Source organism: Carcharhinus amblyrhynchos, chromosome 23, assembly GCF_965287045.1.
Source record: "Carcharhinus amblyrhynchos chromosome 23, sCarAmb.v2.hapA, whole genome shotgun sequence".
Taxonomy (NCBI): Eukaryota; Metazoa; Chordata; class Chondrichthyes; order Carcharhiniformes; family Carcharhinidae; genus Carcharhinus; species Carcharhinus amblyrhynchos.
The window spans coordinates 35004958-35023180 of NC_137346.1; the positions used below are offsets into that span (position 1 = coordinate 35004958).

General features: G+C 41.8%; 1 protein-coding gene across 2 annotated transcripts in view; it reads left to right on the forward strand.

Annotated features, from left to right (window-relative positions):
- mks1 (MKS transition zone complex subunit 1) overlaps nucleotides 1–18223 on the forward strand; it is a 61733-nt gene that overhangs the window by 16540 nt on the left and 26970 nt on the right. For both annotated transcript variants that reach the window (XR_013889315.1, XM_080211103.1), the window contains exons 6-10: nucleotides 3012–3140; nucleotides 3238–3342; nucleotides 5316–5424; nucleotides 8282–8338; nucleotides 12296–12338. Coding sequence is in view for 1 of the 2 variants with exons in the window: in XM_080211103.1 (XP_080067229.1) it covers nucleotides 3012–3140; nucleotides 3238–3342; nucleotides 5316–5424; nucleotides 8282–8338; nucleotides 12296–12338 (443 nt within the window). In the remaining variant the exon portion in view is untranslated. The remainder of the gene's footprint in view (nucleotides 1–3011; nucleotides 3141–3237; nucleotides 3343–5315; nucleotides 5425–8281; nucleotides 8339–12295; nucleotides 12339–18223) is intronic.

An 18223-nucleotide genomic window follows, 5' to 3' on the forward strand; every position in this document is an offset into this window, starting at 1 on the left:
CGTGCACTGTCCTGTGCAGATCACTTGAAGATGATCAACAAAGGAGAGTTGTGGAATACATGCTCATGGAAGTGGACAATTAGAGTAGAGGTTTGAAGAAATCAGAGAACATAAGAACATAAAAACTAGGAGCAGGAGTAGACCATCTGGCCCCTTAAGCCTGCTCCGCCATTCAATAAGATCATGGCTGATTGTTTTGTGGACTCAGCTCCACTTACCCGCCCGGTCACCATAACCCTTAATTCCTTTACTGTTCAAAAATGTACCTATCCTTGCCACAAAAACATTCAATGACGTAGCCTCAACTGCTTCACTGGGCAGGGAATTCCACAGATTCACACGCTTTGTGTGAAGACGTTCCTCCTCAACTCAGTCCTAAATTTTGAGGCTATGCCCCCTGTTTCTAGTTTCACCTGCCAGTGGAAACAACTTCCCTACTTCTATCTTATCTATTCCCTTTATAATCTTATATGTTTCTATAAGAACTCCTCTCATTCTTCTGAATTCCAGTGAGTATAGCCTCAGTCTCTCCTCATAAGCCAACCCTCTCAACTCTGGAATCAACCTAGTGAGCCTCCTCTGCACCCCTCCAGTTCCAATATATCCTTTCTCAAGTAAGGAGTCCAAAACTGTACACAGTACTCTAGGTGTGGCCTCACCAGTACCTTTTTAGCTGCAGCATAACCTTGCTGTTTTAAACTCCATTCCTCTAGCAATGAAGGACAAAATTCCATTTGCCTACTTAATGTCCTGTGGCACCTGCAAACCAACTCCTTGAGATTCCTGCACAAGAACACCCAGGTCCCTCTGCACAACAGCATGATGCAATTTTTTACCATTTAAATAATAGTCCACTTTGCAGTTATTCCTACCAAAATGGATGACCTAACATTTACCTAACATTTACTCCATTTACCATACCGCCTATTCACCTAGACTATCTATATTTTTTGCAGACTTTCAGCATCCTGTGCACACTTTGCTTCTGCCACTCATCCTAGTGTCATCTGCAAATTTTGACACTCTGCACTTGGTCCCCAGCTCCAAATCATTTATGCAAATCATAAACAATTGTAGTCCCAGCACTGATACCTGAGGCACACCACTAGTCACTAATTGCCAACCAGAAAAACACCCATTTATTCCCACTCTTTGCTTTCTGTTTGTTCACCAATCCGCTATCTATGCTAATACATTACTCGTAACACCATGCAGCTTTATCTTACGTAGCAGTCTTTAGTGCAGCACCTTGTCAAATGCTTTCTGGAAATACAGATACACCACATCCACAGGTTCCCCATTGTCCACTGTACATATAATGTCCTCAAAGAATTCCACCAAATTAGTCAAAAATGACCTTCCCTTCATGAATTCATGCAACATCTTACCAATGGGACAACTTACATCTAGATATCTCACTATTTCTTCCTTGATAATAGATTCGAGCATTTTCCCTACTACAGAAGTTAAGCTAACTGGCCTTATAGTACCAGAGGTAAAAGGGACTGATCTACTGGAAAAAAGGATGGACCTACTGCATTTTTTTTCTTTTTGATATTGATTACAAACCAACTTGCATCTGTATAGAGGAAAAACATTATCAGTCTTGTGTTGCTTTATTTTGCTTTCATAAGTTACTTTAGTGGCGCACCAATGCTTTCAGAAATTGGAAGATATGGTTGTGTAAACAGATATTTCATTCTTCTTCCTTCAGTTACCATGCTGAGTTTGGGGTAGTGGGAGCTATTTGTAATCCTCCATTCCGTGTCCATATGTAGACCTAGACAGTGACTGTTGGCAGAATATTTGAGAGGAAGCGCAGCGTGATATCACAGATGAGCCTGAAAATGATGAGTCTATGTCTTATCCAGCAGGAGTCATTAGTTTGCAATCAGGTGGATTTCTCCAGTTTGACCTCCAATTGTAAGAAGCCTACTGCTGCTTAGTTTCAAATCCACTGAATTGGGACAGGACAGGGATCAAACTATTGGACTTCCAATCTTTCTCGTTTTGTGCTGTGCCACACTGCATTTTAAATGACTTGGGTCATCGAGGAACTTGATATTTTTTCAACTTGGCTAGTAGTTAGATTAACTTTGTTCCCTTTTAATTGAATTGCGTGAATTCTGTCCCTTTGAATGAATTTCTTTTACTCCATTCTCTGTATTTTTTCAGGAATTTAATATTTATTTGTAATATGGGATGACTTTTTACATTTTCTTTGGCTTCCCTGGGAAGGAGTAGACTGAATCTTGAGTCTGTTTGGGCCAAACTTAAGGCTTCTTTCATTTGCAAAATAAGAGCAGACTTTTTACTGTGTACTTGGCAAAGGAGGGGATGTTGGTGCGGGGGTTCAGGTTTCCTGAGTTAGCTTGAAGCATTGCAGGTCAAACTCAGATGTTGGTTTGTGACTTTGGGTTGCACCAGTCTGCTATCTGGCTGGGGGCTCAATCTACAGGTGTCAATAGTGGTCTGATTGGTGCTATCCAGATTCGCAAACCAATGTGTTATTTTGTTTCTGTCTAATAGTCTGCCAACTCGGAATTTTCTTATCATGGTTGTGCATATAGGCGGAGACATTAGGCATGATGAGACAAAGAAACAGGAACAAGAGTGGAGGAGCAAGTAACTACCTGATCTCTTAGCTGAAGGCAACATGTTGGCAAAATAACGTGTGGAGTAAGAAGGGGATAAATAGCATCCAAAGTCAGGCTTCCTCATTCGTTAAATATGAACTGAGATATAAATGCCAGCAAGCAATTCAACTGCTAAAGTATTATCGCAAATCTGGTCTAATCCTCACCCAATGCCCCTCCTTTGCAGGGACTCGCTGCTAGCGAAGGTTGACTGATCCTTCACTTCTCATCAAAAGCTGACAGCTCTGAACCCTGTTGTAACTCCTTGCTAAATTCAGATTACTCAATGTAAAACAGAAATTGAACCTGGGGTGTACTGGTTGGTGTGGGAACCAAACTGTAATACCTATTTGTTATCTTTACATTGACCTTTAGGGAAGGGAAGACTCCACAGTCCCGGATCATTACCTGGGCACCGAATGAGGAGTTTGTGAGGAACAATCATGTCCTGAACAATCCTGTGCAAACCATGTACATTATGGGAGACCTGGGGCCCTATGGAAAGTAGGTTTTCCAACTCTGAATGAAAACTATTCCAGACTGAAGTGTGTGAGATTGTTTGCTGTTTTAATGGTTAATTCTGTACTGTGTGTTCATTCAGGCTGGGGAAACGTGAGGATGAGTACATATTGTGCACCATTAAGATGGACAACAATGGAGTTCTCTCCATAAAACCAGACTTCAGTGGCTCCAAATCACCCTACAGGCAAGTACTGTATTCTGATGTCTCTGCATGTTGACGACACTAGTTAATCACAACTACATTTCTCATCATATTAAAAATATTTATGCCAGTGCATTAGTGTTTGAGATACTTCAAAATCATCTCGCTATTGATTTTTCTGTGTTTGAATTCTCAGTCCGGGTCATTCCCCCTTTCTTTCTGGATTCCCTCATCAGAAGTTATTTCTCTGCATCTATCCTTTGAATCTCTTAGATCATCCTCGGTCTTCCAAACTCAAGGGACTACAAACCAAGTTTCTGAAATGCTTTCTCATAATTGAACCCTGGTATATTCTGTTGAATCTCTGCAGAACACCTTCCAAAGCCAGTAACTCCATTCTGAGGTGTTGTGTCCAGAACTGAATGTGATACTCCAAATGAGGTCAGACCATTGCTCTGCACAGTTGAAGCATCACTTCTTCACTGTTTTCCAGCTTCCCTCGAGATAAGTGTTAACATTCCATTAGCCTTTTTTGCCACACTCTTTATATCTGTTTACTGGATTAAATCTCTAATCTGTTACAGCTTTCAGTCTCCATCTATCAAGAAAACTATTCTATTTGCCTTTTTCAGATCCAAAGTAAATGATCTTCCATTTAAATCTAAACTTAAAACTAAGCATTTGAAATACACAGGTCACTCAGCATCTAAAAGAGATAATTTGACTTTTGGGTCAGAACTGATCACTGTATAGGACTTACTTGGAGGAGAAGGGAGGACTGATAGAGGCGAAGAGTCTAGGTATGAATTATCAATAACAGGTTTGAAATATTGGAATGCGGTTAAAGTACTATATACTGTCAAGGACCAATTCATTCACTTTTTCCCCTTACAGTTTTGGAGACGCATCTGACTAGCCCCCTGGCTCTCCAGTGCTTTTCCCTGCATATCATGCTCTGTTTGAGGCAGTGCACAACTCCTTCTATTAAAGTAAAATTAATTGTAAGGCTATTCAACAAAAAACATTGCTTGCATTTAGATGGTACCTTTTAAAGCAGAAAGCTCCCACGATATGTTTAGTGGACAGGGATTGAGGAAGAAAAATAGAATATAGAATTAGATACAGTGCCAGGCATGTTGCAGTTAGCCCTGTATAATGAGGGTATCTTATCTGTGGCCATTAATCTCATTAATTCAGTTGTATTTGGCCCTTCCACTTCTTTGGTTTCTCCAGTTGACCAATGCCTATTCTTTTCACTCCCTTAGGATACTTGCCTCACCAGTGGATAAATCCTGAAACAGCTCACCATGAACTGTTAGTATCAACAATGTGACAGCCCTGCAGTGAAAACACCATCTCTGCTCTAAGCCATCCTGTGCTGTCTACATTTTGCTTCTCAGTCAGTACTTGAGAATGATAGTCAAGTCTGACATTCCAATGCAGTACAAAGGGATTGCTGCATTTCATAGGTGCCACTTTTTGATGAGATGTTAAACTGAGATCCTGCCTGCCCCCTCAGGTGGCCCTAAATAATCCCATGGCACTATTTTGAAGTAGAAAAGGGGAATTATCCAGTGCCCTGATCAATGTTTATCTGTCAATCAGTATCACAAAGCAGAGTATCTGGTCGTCATCACATTGCAATTTGTGGGAGCTTGCTGTGTGCAAGTTGATTTCTGCATTTCCAAAAGCTTCATTGGCTGTAAAACTGGTCATGGAAGATGCTGTATAGATGCAAGCCTTCATTTTTTTTCTTTATAGAAGGCCTGATCTTGGCATTTCTGATTAATTCCAGCTGAAGCTACAACCTTTGTCATTTCAGATGCTAATTGTCCAGCTATGCATAGCCATCATTTTTTAAAAATATTTGTGAAATCTTAAGATTTTTGTCTAATTTTTCTCCTCTGCCTCCAGTCCCAGTGGTTCTCCATGTTTATCTGACAGACCTGTTTTAGAGTTTCCTTTTTGAAATTTAATTTCCTGTTTCTTAAATTCTCTGTTCTTTCTGGGAATAGGATTGAGACTGAGGGAGAGAAGAGGGACCTGTGGCTATACAAAATTAACAATGCGTCCGCCACAGTCCAGAAGGAAGAGCAAGATAGGGAGGAAAGTCTCTACAAAAATGTAAGGAAAAATTGCTTTTCTTTGTGAGTTGATGCTCATTTTCTTAAGTCTAATCTCCACCAGGGTCATATGTGGAGTCCCTCTCAGCAAAAAAGGTATAAGATGTGCTGATTCAGAAGCAAGAAAACAGCTCTGATGGAAGATCATCCTGATGCAAAACGTTGGCGCTATTCTTTCTCCACAGATGCTTTCAGACCTGCTGAGATTTTCCAGCATTTTCTGTTTGTGTTGCAAGAAAACATTGTTATGCACTCCTTTGAGCCCGCCATGGCACAATGGAGCACAAGTCTATGATGATGGGGCATGATATTATGACATGGCCATCCTTGTACAGTTTATATGAGTGACCCTCCTTTGAGCTTGATGGTGGCTCAGTGGTTAGCATTACTGCCTCACAGCGCCAGGGATCTGGTTCCCTCCTTGGGACTCCTGTGAAGTCTGCATGTTCCCCCTGTGTCTTTGTGGGTTTCCTCCAGGTGCTTCAGTTTCCCCCCCACAATCTGAAAGATGTGCTGGTTAGGTACATTGGCTATCCTAAATTCTTCCTCAGTGTACCCGAGCAGGCACCAGGGCGTAACGCCTAGTGGATTTTCACAATGACTTCATTTCAAACTAGAAAGCAAGTAATTTGTGTCTGTAACAATTTGACTCGGACTCCCAGGGCATGAAACACATCATTTTAACTTTTCCATTAAAAACTCTCATTATAAATGTAATCCAAAGACCACATCACCATACAGTGCGTTAGATAAGTGCAGGTTTCACAGTTGCAAATTCAAAGTGGGTTTAACTAAAACAACATTGTACAAAACCAACAAAGTCAAGATTCCTGGATGGTCAAAAATCAATCTGCTGCTGTGTAATGTGTGCTCACAAGGAGGTGCTGTGTATTCTGTTCCTGTGTGGTAACCTGTAGCCAACAATGTTTTATTTTGCCCCTGCAGACTCCTCACAGGGATTGAAGAATAGCACCATCTCCTGTCTTCCTCTGATTGCACTGACTATGCAATAGTCTCACGATACAAGTTACCTCAGTTCCAATTGATTTCCTTCACGTTGAAAGCCATTCTGTTTCTGTCACTTCCACCAAATCATTTTGTATTTCTCCACAAGTTTAGATGCTACCTTTCACCTCTTATGATAAAAGCGAACAGTGCAGACACTAGAAATCTGAATTAAAGCCGAAAATGATGGAAAGGCTCAGCAGATTTCGCAGCATCTGTGGAAAGAGAAACAGTTAAAAGTTTCAAATTCCGTTTTACTTCAAGATGCTGCCAGATTTTGATTTGATTTATTGTCACTTGTATTAGCAAACCGTGAAAAATATTGTTTCTTGCGTGCTTATACAGACAAAGCTTGACGTCCATAGAGAATGAAATGAAAGGGTGCAGAATGTAGTGCTAAATATTGCTAGGGTGTAGAGAAAGATCAACTTAATGCAGGGTAAATCCATTCAAAAGTCTGATGGCCTCAGGGAAGAGCTATTTTTGAGTCAGTTGGTACGTGACCTCAGACTTTTACATCTTTTTCCCAACGGAAGACGGCGGAAGAGAAAATGCCCAGAGGGCGTGGGGACCTTTTATTATGCTGGCTGCTTTGCCAAGGCAGTGAGAAGTGTAGACAGGGTCAATGGATGGGAGGCTGGTTTGCGTGATGGATTGGGCTATATTTACGCCCTTTCGTAGTTTCTTGCGATCTTGGGCAGAGCAGGAGCCATAGCAAGCTGTGGTACAATCAGAAAGAATGCTTTCAATGGTGCATCTGTAAAAGTTGGTGAGAACGTGGATGATAGGCCAAATTTCCTTCGTCTTCTGAGAAAGTAGAGGCATTGGTGGGCTTTCTCAACTATAGAGTCAACATGGGGGAACCAGGACAGGTCGTTAGTGATCTGGACACCTAAAAACTCGAAGCTCTCGACCTTTCTACTTCGTCTCCATTGATGAAGATAGGGCCATGTTCTCCTTTACACTTCCTGAAGTCTCTGCACCAATTCACCAGATTCTCTTTCTTATTCCTGTACTCTGTTTCATTATTGTTTGCGATCCGACCCTCTATGGTGGTGTCATCAACAAATTTGAAAATCAAATTAACCTGCTGTGTTTTTCCAATATTTTCTGTTCTTATTTCTCTTATTTCTGTGAATGTTTTTGTCCTGGTTCTTGCCATGATTTTCATTGGAGCACTTGCACCTTTTCTGAATTTTATTGCTTTTGGTTCCTGTGAAACATGTTTCCCTCAACTGCTCTGTATGACGTCCAAGTTCTTGAAGACTTTACATGTCAAGGGAGAATATCACACTCCTAATAAATTAGGAAAAATACCTAACTTGCTCTCCCAGTTTTCTGTTGCATACTTTCTTATTCGCTGATTCTATTTTGGTTGTTGTTCCTCTGAACTTTCCCCTGGTATTTTTTTTTTCCCAGGTGGGCCATCCTCTGTAGTTGTCATCTTCCCTGAAACTTTGAAATCTAGTATTGGTTAACTGTCCTCCAACTCGTGTAACGAAGGCCTGAATATTCCTTATTCACTTCATCTTCTGTCCCTTCTGTATTCTTTTAACCCTATGCTTAGCATCATTCCGTCTACACTTGTCCATCTACCTGCTTTATCTTCCCAACCCTGGTGACATCTGATACCATGCCTTGTTACCCTCCTCCAATTTTCCCAGTAACAAGTCCTTGCTCCACCCCTAACCAGACTGAGTGTAAAGGTTTGTTTAATGTACATTACAGTAATTGCCATTGTGACGATCAAGCGTTGAAAATTATGTAGATTCTCATAGTATCCAAAATATATTGCCTTTTATTCAATTTTAGGGTAAAATTTGAATGATCAGAATTTACTGTTTTGCTAACAGCTGTACAACAGACACAAGGAGTACCTTTACACTCTGGTTGGAGAAGAATTTGAAATTGTAAGTATGTTTCTTTTCCTTCCTTTTTTTCCTGTTAAGAAGGAGCAATACTTTTATCTATTTTACTAGAAACTGAACTGGACAGCCATATGAAGCTAAATGAGCCCTGATAAAAGGTCATCTTGACTCAAAATGTTGGCTTTATTCTCTCTCAGAGCTGCTCAGATTTTCCAGCATTTTCTGTTTTTGAGCTATACAAATACTGTGGCTACAGGAGCAAGTTGGGAGCTTGGTTTCCCCTCCTGACTCCCCAAAGCCAGTCCACAATCTACAAGGCAAAGACCAGGAGTGTCATGAAATACTCTCCATTTGTACAGTTCCAACAACACTCAAAGCTCAACATCATCCAGGATAAAGCAACCTGCTTGATTGGCAACGCTTCCGCAAGCATTCAGTCCCTCCACCACCAAAATACAGCAACAGCCGTGTGTACTGTTCACAAGATGCACTGCAGGGACTTACCAAGGCCCTCCAGATAGCATCATTCAAACCCCAACCATCTAGCAAGGCAAGGGCAGTGATATATGAGAACAGCACCACCTGAAAGTTTCCCTCCAAGCATCTAATCGTCTTGATTTTGAAATATATTGCTGTTCCTTCATTGACATTGTGTCAAAATCAGCATCTTCCTTGCTAACATCGCTGTTGGTGTACCTACGCTACGTGGCTTGCAACAGACACAAGAAAGTTCAAGTAGGTAGCTCATGCCCACCTTTTCAGGGCAATTAGAATGGACAGTAAATGCTGACCTAACTAGAAGTGTTCACATGTCTTGAATGTTTTTTTTAAATGATGTGTTGGCTGCAAGGATCCTTTGTAAAATTGGCGTGTGCTAGATACCTAGTGGGAACAAGTCTGCTGCGCAAAGTTACGTGTAGTTCAACCAGAAATGGCATACACTGACCATTAGACTTAGAGGAGCATGTGATTTTGAAGTAGAAGTTAAGACATATTGTTTGAGCAGACAAGAATTTTCTGTGAGCAGTTGTCATTTTCTGGTATCAAATGGGCTTCACTGCTGCTATCTGTTCAGCAAATGACTCAGCTGCTCTTTGTAAGTTGCTTTACCAGTAATTCAAGTGGTAGAAACAGGAGTAAGGCATTTAGCCTGTTTTAGTGTTCAGCGAGATTGTGGTTGATCTGTGACCTAACTCCATGTATCTGCATTTGACCCAAATCTTAAATTAACAAAAATCGTATCAATCCCAGTTTTAAAATGATCTTGCTTCACTTGCTGTTTGCAGAAAAGGGTTTCAAACTTCTAATATCCTTTTGTGTAGAAGTATTTCTTAAATTCCCTAATAAAGAATCTTAATTGATTTTGTGATCCTTTGCACATTGTTTTTCATACTTTCCGTTTTGTAGTCCCAGCTTTGCAGTTGTTTGTATATTTCCCAGATCTGTGCTTTTTTTTGGATCAGTTTGCTTTTTTATTTATACTTACTAGTTGCCATGGCTGTCTGTTTTGCCCCTTAGAGATATAAAATGATTTTGTATGACTAGTCCTGCATCATATTAACACATTGAGCTGTAACTTGCTCAGAGTGGCAATCAACATCATCGGATTGCCACTCCGTGCCAACTTCGCTGTGCTGAAATTCTAAAACACCTGTTTCACCCGACCTTCCTGACTCTGGCTGAGATTCAGGCAGTGCAGCAGGTTCCTGGCTCCAGCATCGCAGTCTAAAAGAGGCTGAGTGAAATAGGACGCACCTTTTTACATCATTAACTGCCGTAAAGCTGTTAAACTTAAAGGTCCCACTGAAAATAAGAGGACAACAAGAGGGTGGGACGTCGGATGCAGGGGGGTTGTCAGGGAAATCCTGCGCAGTTGGGAGTTAGGTGGTGGGGAGAGTAGGGACAGTGGATGCTTAGTGAGGGTGAGGGGGAGCAGAGAGAGGATGCCTATAAGTCTCAGTCTGCATGTTTACATTAGTTATGCTGAAATTACAACTGGTTTTATTTTGTTTAATTTTTTCAAAGTAACTACTGGCATATCATTGGCAGAACCATCCAAAGTTAGCAATTTAAATCACTTTGTCAGATAGTTGCCAGCATACGCAATTGTCCAGGGGAACTTCTGGACAGTTGTCGCTTATACTTTTACCCGGCAGCTTCCGAGAGGGATTCCCTGGTTCATCTTTTGGATAGCCCCAAAATCCAACTCTGGGGTGCCAGGAAGTTGCGAGCCTAATGTTTCAAAGTTAAACGCTAACCTGGGGACAGTCCCACATTCCCTCCTTTCTGCTCTTGCTAAAATCTGCTGATGACTGGAATATCAGAAAGCTCACAAAGCAAGAGATTTCAACTTGATAAAAAGAAAGATGGATTTAAGTATACTTTTGTTACTAATGCTCCCCAGCCCCACGATTTTTGACCTTAAAAAAACCTGCTTGGGCAGCGATTTTCCCCGAAGCTCAATCCCATCCTATTCATTGCATGTAAGCCAATCTATTTGTGGAGGAGATGAGGGCTGAGCCTTAGCCCATTCCTACCTTTGCCCAGAGATTCCACCTATGCCTTTTCCAACAGATTACCCCAGTCCAATGCCAGCATCTCCACATCTTTTCCAACAGATGTCTTGAGATGGCAATTATGATTGAGAACCATTTTGTTTTTGTCTCTCTAGAATCATACAGTGCAGAAGAGGTCCTTAGGCCCATCGAGCCTACACCTGGCCTCCCACCTAATCCCATTTACCAGCACTTGGTCCATAGCTTTGACTGTTATGGATATTGATGCCCATACAAAACTTTGGCCCCATTATGATTGTGGCAGCACACAGCAGAATATACTCATCTGCATGGCTTCTTTACGTATGGTTTTTGTTTACCTACAACCATAATTTTATACATTGAATTGATTGGAAGAAACATTCTAACTTGGATCTTGTGCTGGTGATGGAGGGATTGGAGCAAGACTCTATGGTGACACCTAGTGGTGAATGTGATTTTACATGTCAAGTCTGTCACACTGAGGAGCTTCCACTCTCAAGTGAGCAAAGAGCAGAGGCTGAACATTTCACTCTGATACTTAGGTCCTGCTGTTGTTTGCATCCCACTGGACTGCAAATTGTTGTTGGACTCAGTGTTATTGATGTAAACTTGGAGTCGGGGAGGAGGCTTCCTCTGTCCACCTAAGTGGATGACTGAGAAGTCTTGCTGAAGGAGAAGAGAGCCTTACCTTGCAGAAGAATGAGAAAAAATGTTGGAAAGAGGAAGTGGAAAAGAAAAGGGAAATTCTAATTGTGCATTAGTTGTAAAACACAATTTGAAGCATTTTTCCCTCTTAAAGTTGTACCTTGTCCTTTTTAATTTGTCTGTAAAACATAGAGTTAACTGAGAATGAAAGATCCCTGCTGTTGTTCTTAGAAAGCAGCAGGAATAGACCATTTAGCCCATTGTGCTTCTGTAGCATTTATTAGACCAAAGCTGATTTGTAATTTAATTTGATCTACTTACCCATTGATGTTTTTACTGAATAAAAATCTATTTCTCAGTTTTGAGAGCTGCAAGTTTCCCAGCATCTGCTTCTTTTTAGGGAGAGAGATCCAGGCTCCTACTTTTTTTTATGAGAAGGAGTGCTTTCTGATTTCATTCCTGAATTCAAGCACCTGAATCAAATCATTCCTGAATGTTCTACAGCCCAGAGTCACCAGTGGTGACTTCTCATGCCCTTCTTCTCCTCCACTGCAGTGATGAAATACCTGTACTTGTTTATCACATTCTCTTCTTTGTGTTGTGATGAGGCACCTAGAGATTACAGCCACAGATTGACATCCTAATGCTTCATCTAGTACTAAGTTGGAGCACAGCAGTTTTTCAATACATTGAATGCTTTTTCTAGTCAGATTGACAACTGTTTAAAAAGAATAAAAGGTGGTTTGTGTGTGCAGTGAATATATTTGCACTGTGATTGATTTCAGTTTTAAAATGCATTCCATTTTTATTTTTGCAGCCTCCTCTCGGTGCTCTTAAGCTCTTTGTGAATGGTGAAATTGGTAAGTTTATTATGATATGCCTATTTTTAACCTGTTTGTGCTAACTAGCAGAAGACTTTCAGACCCACTAGAAGCAGTGAGCAATGGTGACACATCACCTGGTGTCAGTACTAAGCTCTGTGAATCAGCAAGTTCCTGGGCTGACCTACAGGCCGTGCACATATGAAAGGTAAAGGACAGGACCATATCGGTCAACCCGTCTGACCTGCCCCATACTTACAGGGTTCCTACCCTGGAGGGTTATGGATGTTCCATCATTGAATACGTTTAAGGCTCGGACAGAATTTTGGTGTCTCGAATAATTCAGTGAAATGTACAGTGGGTGGAAAATTGGAGTTAAAAGTCCAAGATCAGACAGTGTTGTGTTGAATCGTGGAGCAGGATAAATGGGCCGTAAGTTCTACGCCTCCCACTTCTTGTGTTATAAATGGGTTTTTAACTGAAATGTGATTAATAAAATTGTACGAATTACAGGCCTGACCCTGTAAGGATAATTGGATAATTATAGAATGAGTAAGAGCTAAATGATTAATTAGCAGATTTTTTTATGCAGCGATTTTACTTTTTTCAGAAATTTGGAGCTTCGAACTTCATCCCTTGTGTGTGTCCCAACTTTGAATTTGATCTACCTAAAATTTTTAGAAGTGGTTTTTCTTTTAATTCCTGTTCTTTCCTGATTGTTTTGAAGGATGGAAATGGTTCTATAAAAATCCCTTCTTGTGATTGTCTGCTTGGACAACTTGATAACATCACTGCAGCTTCACTCTTCTCTGCCCATTCGGCACTGCAGGGACTGGAGTGCGTTAATGACCTGTGGATCGTATTTTGGTTTAGTACAGGGTGGCACAGTGGTTAGCACTGTTGTTTCGCAGTGCCAGGGATCAGGGTTCGATTCCCAGCTTGGGTCGTTGTCTGTCAGAGTCTGCATGTTCTCCCCGTGTCTGTGTGGGTTTCCTCCGGGTGCTCCGGTTTCCTCCAACAGTCTGAAAGATGTGCTGATTAGGTGCATTGGCTATGCTAAATTATCCCTCAGTGTACCCAAACAGGCGCCAGAGTGTGGCAACTAGGAAATTTTCACAGTAACTCCATTACAGTGTTAATGTAAGCCTACTTATGACTAATAAATAAGCTTTAATAATAAACTTTAAAATTTTGAATTTGGTATGGCATGGTGGCACTGTGGTTGGCACTGCTGCCTCAGTGTCAGGAACCCAGATTCAATTCGGCCTCGAGTGACTATGTGGAGTTTGCACATTCTCCTCATGTCTGCGTGGGTTTCCTCTGGATGCTCTGGTTTCCTCCTAAAGTCCAAAGGTGTGTGGGTTAGGTTGATTGGCTACGCTAAATTGCCCCTTAGTGTCAGGAGTTTAGCAGGGTAATACATGGAATTGCAAGGATAGGGCTTGTGTGGGATTATTTTCAATGCAGGCTTGATGGGCTGAATGGCTTCCTTCTGTACTGTAGGGATTCTAACTTTTGTGATTTATTTTTGTTTCATGCAGTTCCTACTTAAGAGACTGCCTTTCTTGCTTTGTCCCTCAGTTTATTTAATTTAGTTTAGTTGTTTTACACAAAAAAGTGGGCGTTTTCCAACGAAGAAAGATATAGTCAGTTGCAGTATCATCGTACGACGATAGAGTTGAAATTCTCAACAGAAAGAGAGGTGAAGTTCTTGCCAGAATGATCATTCATAATCTGCCAATGAGACTTCAAGGACAGAGGCACTTACCTATGGTTTGCTGTTGTTTGCAACTTGGGGCCTTTTATCGTTATGAATAGAGTCAAGGCCTTTCATTATTTCACACAGTGTCCACTCTGCGCACCACCCCCACCCCCCCGCCCCACCAAATTCGATCTCTTTTCTAAATAAACATTTTGTGTATTTAGGTAACTACGTTATTATATTTTTTCAGAACTTCCAAAGGCATTTGATAAGGTAGCACACAAGAGACTGATCCAGAAGGTTAAATCCCAAAGGGTTGGGGGTAGAGTCATGCTTGGATGGAGGATTGGCTGACTGACAGAGAGCAGAAGGTTGGGATAAATCGGTCGTTCTCCAGTTGGTGGTCTGTAACTAATGGGGTCCCGCAGGGTTAAGTATCTGACCACAACTATTTACAATCTATATCAATGATCTACAAGTAAGGACAGAGTATAACATAGCGAAATTTGCTGACAATGTGAAAATAGGTGGGAAAACAGGTTATGGTGAGGAGATGAGGAGTTTACAAACGGATAGACTAAGAGAATGCACCAGAATCCGGCAGATGGAGTTTAATGTGGATAAATGCCGGGCTATCCATTTTGGCTGGAAAGATAAAATGGCAAGCAATTTCAAAAGGCGACTGCGCTGAGAGATCTAGGTGTCCTTGTGCATGAGTCTCAGAAAATGGGTATGCAGGTGCAGAATGTTATAAGGAAGGCAGATGGAATCTTGGCATACATTGCAAAGAGTCTAGAATATAAAAGTAGAGAAGTATTGTTACACTTGTATAAGGCATTGGTGAAACCACACTTGGAGTATTGTGATCAGTTTTGGTCATCTTTGTGGAAGGATATGGTGGCACTGGAAGCGGCTCACAGAGGTTCACTCGATTAATTCCAGCTTTAAAGAGGCTGTTGTATGAGGAACGGTTGAGTAGCTTGGGTTTGTACTTGCTGGAGTACAGAAGAATGAGGGAGGATTTGATTAAACTATATAAAATTCTCAACAGGATTGATAAATGTAAACATTAACCAAATGTTCTGCCTTCTAGAACAGTCTAGGACAAGAGGGCATAACTATAAAGTAAGAGTGGGGAGACTCAAGACAGAGATGCGGAGAAGCTACTTCTCATAGTGAGTTGTGAATCTAGGGAACTCGCTGTCCTAGAGTGCAGTGGATGTAGAATCGATCAATGGATTCAAGAAAGAGATAGATGAATATTTAATCAAAAGTGGGATAAAGGGTTACGAGGAAGAGGCAGGCAAGTGGAGTTAGGATGAAATGGAGATGAGCCATGATCATATAGAATGGTGGAGCGGGCTCAGAGGGCTGAATTGTCTATTCTCGTTTCTAATTCTTCTGTTCCTATATCCTTTGTTTTGATTTGACTTATTATTGTCGCATGTATTAGCATACAGTGAAAAGTATTGTTTCTTGCATGTTACACAGAATGCATACTGTTCGTAGAGAAGGAAACAAGGGAGTGCAGAATGTAGTGTTACAGTCATAGCTCGGGTGTAGAAAAATATCAGCTTAATATGAGGTAGGTCCATTCAAAAGTCTGACAGCAGTAGGGAAGAAGTTGTTTTCAGCGCCATCAGCTCTACACTGGAGCTGCGTAAATTATTTAAGTAAGGATTTTAATGTTATTTAAATATAATTAGCAGGCCTGTGACTGAGGTCTCCAGACCCACTAGCCTCTTTCCCCCCACCCTTGCCAGGAGTATTTCACTCTAGCAGGGTTAACAGTAGCTCCCCACTGTTGGGGAGCTGGCAGCCTGACCCCGCTGGAGTGAAGGAGGGGGCAATCGAGGATCCCCAACCCCAGAGGGTCGGGAGTGGTGGGGACTATTGGCACCTTGGCAGTGCCAGCTATGCCCCCTTGGCATTGCCCAAGGGACAAAGTGCCAATGCTCAGGAAGCACCTTAGTTCTGCCCATCAGGCATAAGGCAATGCCAAGAGGGCAGGGCCTAGGAGGTGGGACCTGATGGGGGATCAGTGGGGGTGGGGGGTGTCATTCTGCAACTCTTCAGTCAGGAACAGTGGGGAAGGGAGAGAGGCCAGCGACTGGGGTTGGCCATCGGGATGGAAAGAGGGTGGTTAGAGCTGGAGATCAGGGCGGGCCGGGAGGGGAGTGGGGGTTCACTGTTGGTCCGGGAATGTTCTGGGGAGGGGGGGGGGGGGGGGGGGGGGGGGCCAGTGATCGGGCCTTGGGTGGGGAGGGGTGTGAAAGGGTCAGCGTTGCAAGGATTGAGGGGCAACTGGGAAGCCAATAGGCAGGGGCCCCTGTGCATGCACTGATCTTGGCACTGACAGATTGGTGCATGCACAATGGCCCACTCAGAGCTATGCTGCCGATCTCCTGAGTGGGTATAGGCTCCATTCATAGTTTAACAGCATGATTCAGGTTTGTACACTCAACAGTGCACAGTCTATGGGAGATTCATTTTCAAACTCCCACTGAAAAAACCAGCATGATTACTCCAGTTTTCACGCAAATTTGACACTTCGAATTTTTTTGGGAGAATTCTGGTCTAGTTCTTTAACCTGTAGCTATAAATACATTTAATGTTTATCCTGTCAACTCACATAATGCTACATTTATTGAAGGTAAATAACATTTGTCAAGTAGGGCTCAGTTCTCTATTACCTCCGGATTTAGTTTGAGCAGTTTATTCCCATCTACAGTTCTAACCCACATGCTGGTTAGTAAGAGTACCATTAGTACGTCTGGCAACAGAGGAGAAATACAGTAAGAAGTCTCACAACACCAAGTTAAAGTCCAACAAGTTTATTTGATAGTAAACTCATAAGCTTTTGGGGTTTACCCCTTCGTCACTCACCTGATGAAGGGGCAAACCCCGAAAGCTTGTGGGTTTACTATCAAATAAACATGTTGGACTTTAACCTGGTGTTGTGAGACTTCTTACTGTGTTTACCCCAATCCAATGCCGGCATCTCCACATCATAACAGAGGAGAAATGCTGGCCGTGATTCATGCTCCTGATCAATAGCAGGGTGGGTACATATTCAGGTTGTTGTGCCCACCAGCTAAATAGACTGGAAATTCATTGTGCCCATGTATAAAGTAGACACTTGTACTGGCACAGTAAAATTGAGTATTTTGGGTTCTTACTCAGAGCTTAGGGAGCTGCACGTGGTTCTTTAAATGTGTACTTTTAAATAGTTTAATATAAAATTGATTTTAAAAAAAAGTGATCCCTACTGTTTGTAAATCTCTTGAATGGGAGCAGCATAGCTCTCCCTCTGGAAAGTCCTAACCATTATTGCCCAGATGTGAAGAGGGAATCATTGGTATAATTCTTGCTTGTTAGTGCACAATAGTATGCTGTCACAATCTGTTGATAAACTCTGGTTCATTAGGGGATAAAATGTATATCTTAAACTTTGTTTTATGCAGTAGGAATGTCATTGGAATTTTAAAGGTACTCATCCCAATGTATCCAAGCTTATGATGAATTAGTAAGTTTATGATTAAACAAGTTAATTTTGTAAACTGTTTATTTATTATTGTCACAAGTAGGCTTACATTAATGCTGCAATGAAGTTACTGTGAAAATCCCCTAGTTGCCTGTTCGGGTACACTGAGGGAAAATTTAGCATGGCCAGTTTAGCATCTAACCAGCGCATCTTTCGGACTGTGGGAGAAACCCACAGAGATATGGGAAGAACTTGCAGACTCTGCACAGACAGTGACCCAAGCCTGGAATCGAACCCAGGTCTTGGCGCTGTAAGGCAACAGTGCTAACCGTTGTGCCACTGTGCCACTGCATAGTAGACTGCAATTCCTCATCAAAGCAAAGGATAAAGAATTACAAACCTGGTCCTTCTAGCCCATTCTTGTATCGTCCCTGTTTCCAAATATATCTTACAAAAGAGAAATTCTTAAAAATCTGCAAACTTTCTAACCACTGAACAACTGATTTGTCTGCACCATCATGATGCAATAAACATAGATCCAAATTTTTTTCTAAAAGGTTTAGAGATTTTCCTTTGCTTAGGTCCAGTTGAGAATGATGAAAAGTCTGGCTGCAGCCTTGGATAGCTAGAGGTTAGGTCACAGATGACAGAGAGACAGCCTAGCTGTATTGGTTGAGTTGGGGAGCACAGTTCAGCCAAAGCTGAGGAATGGGAAGTCCCAAATGGGAGCCCAGAAAC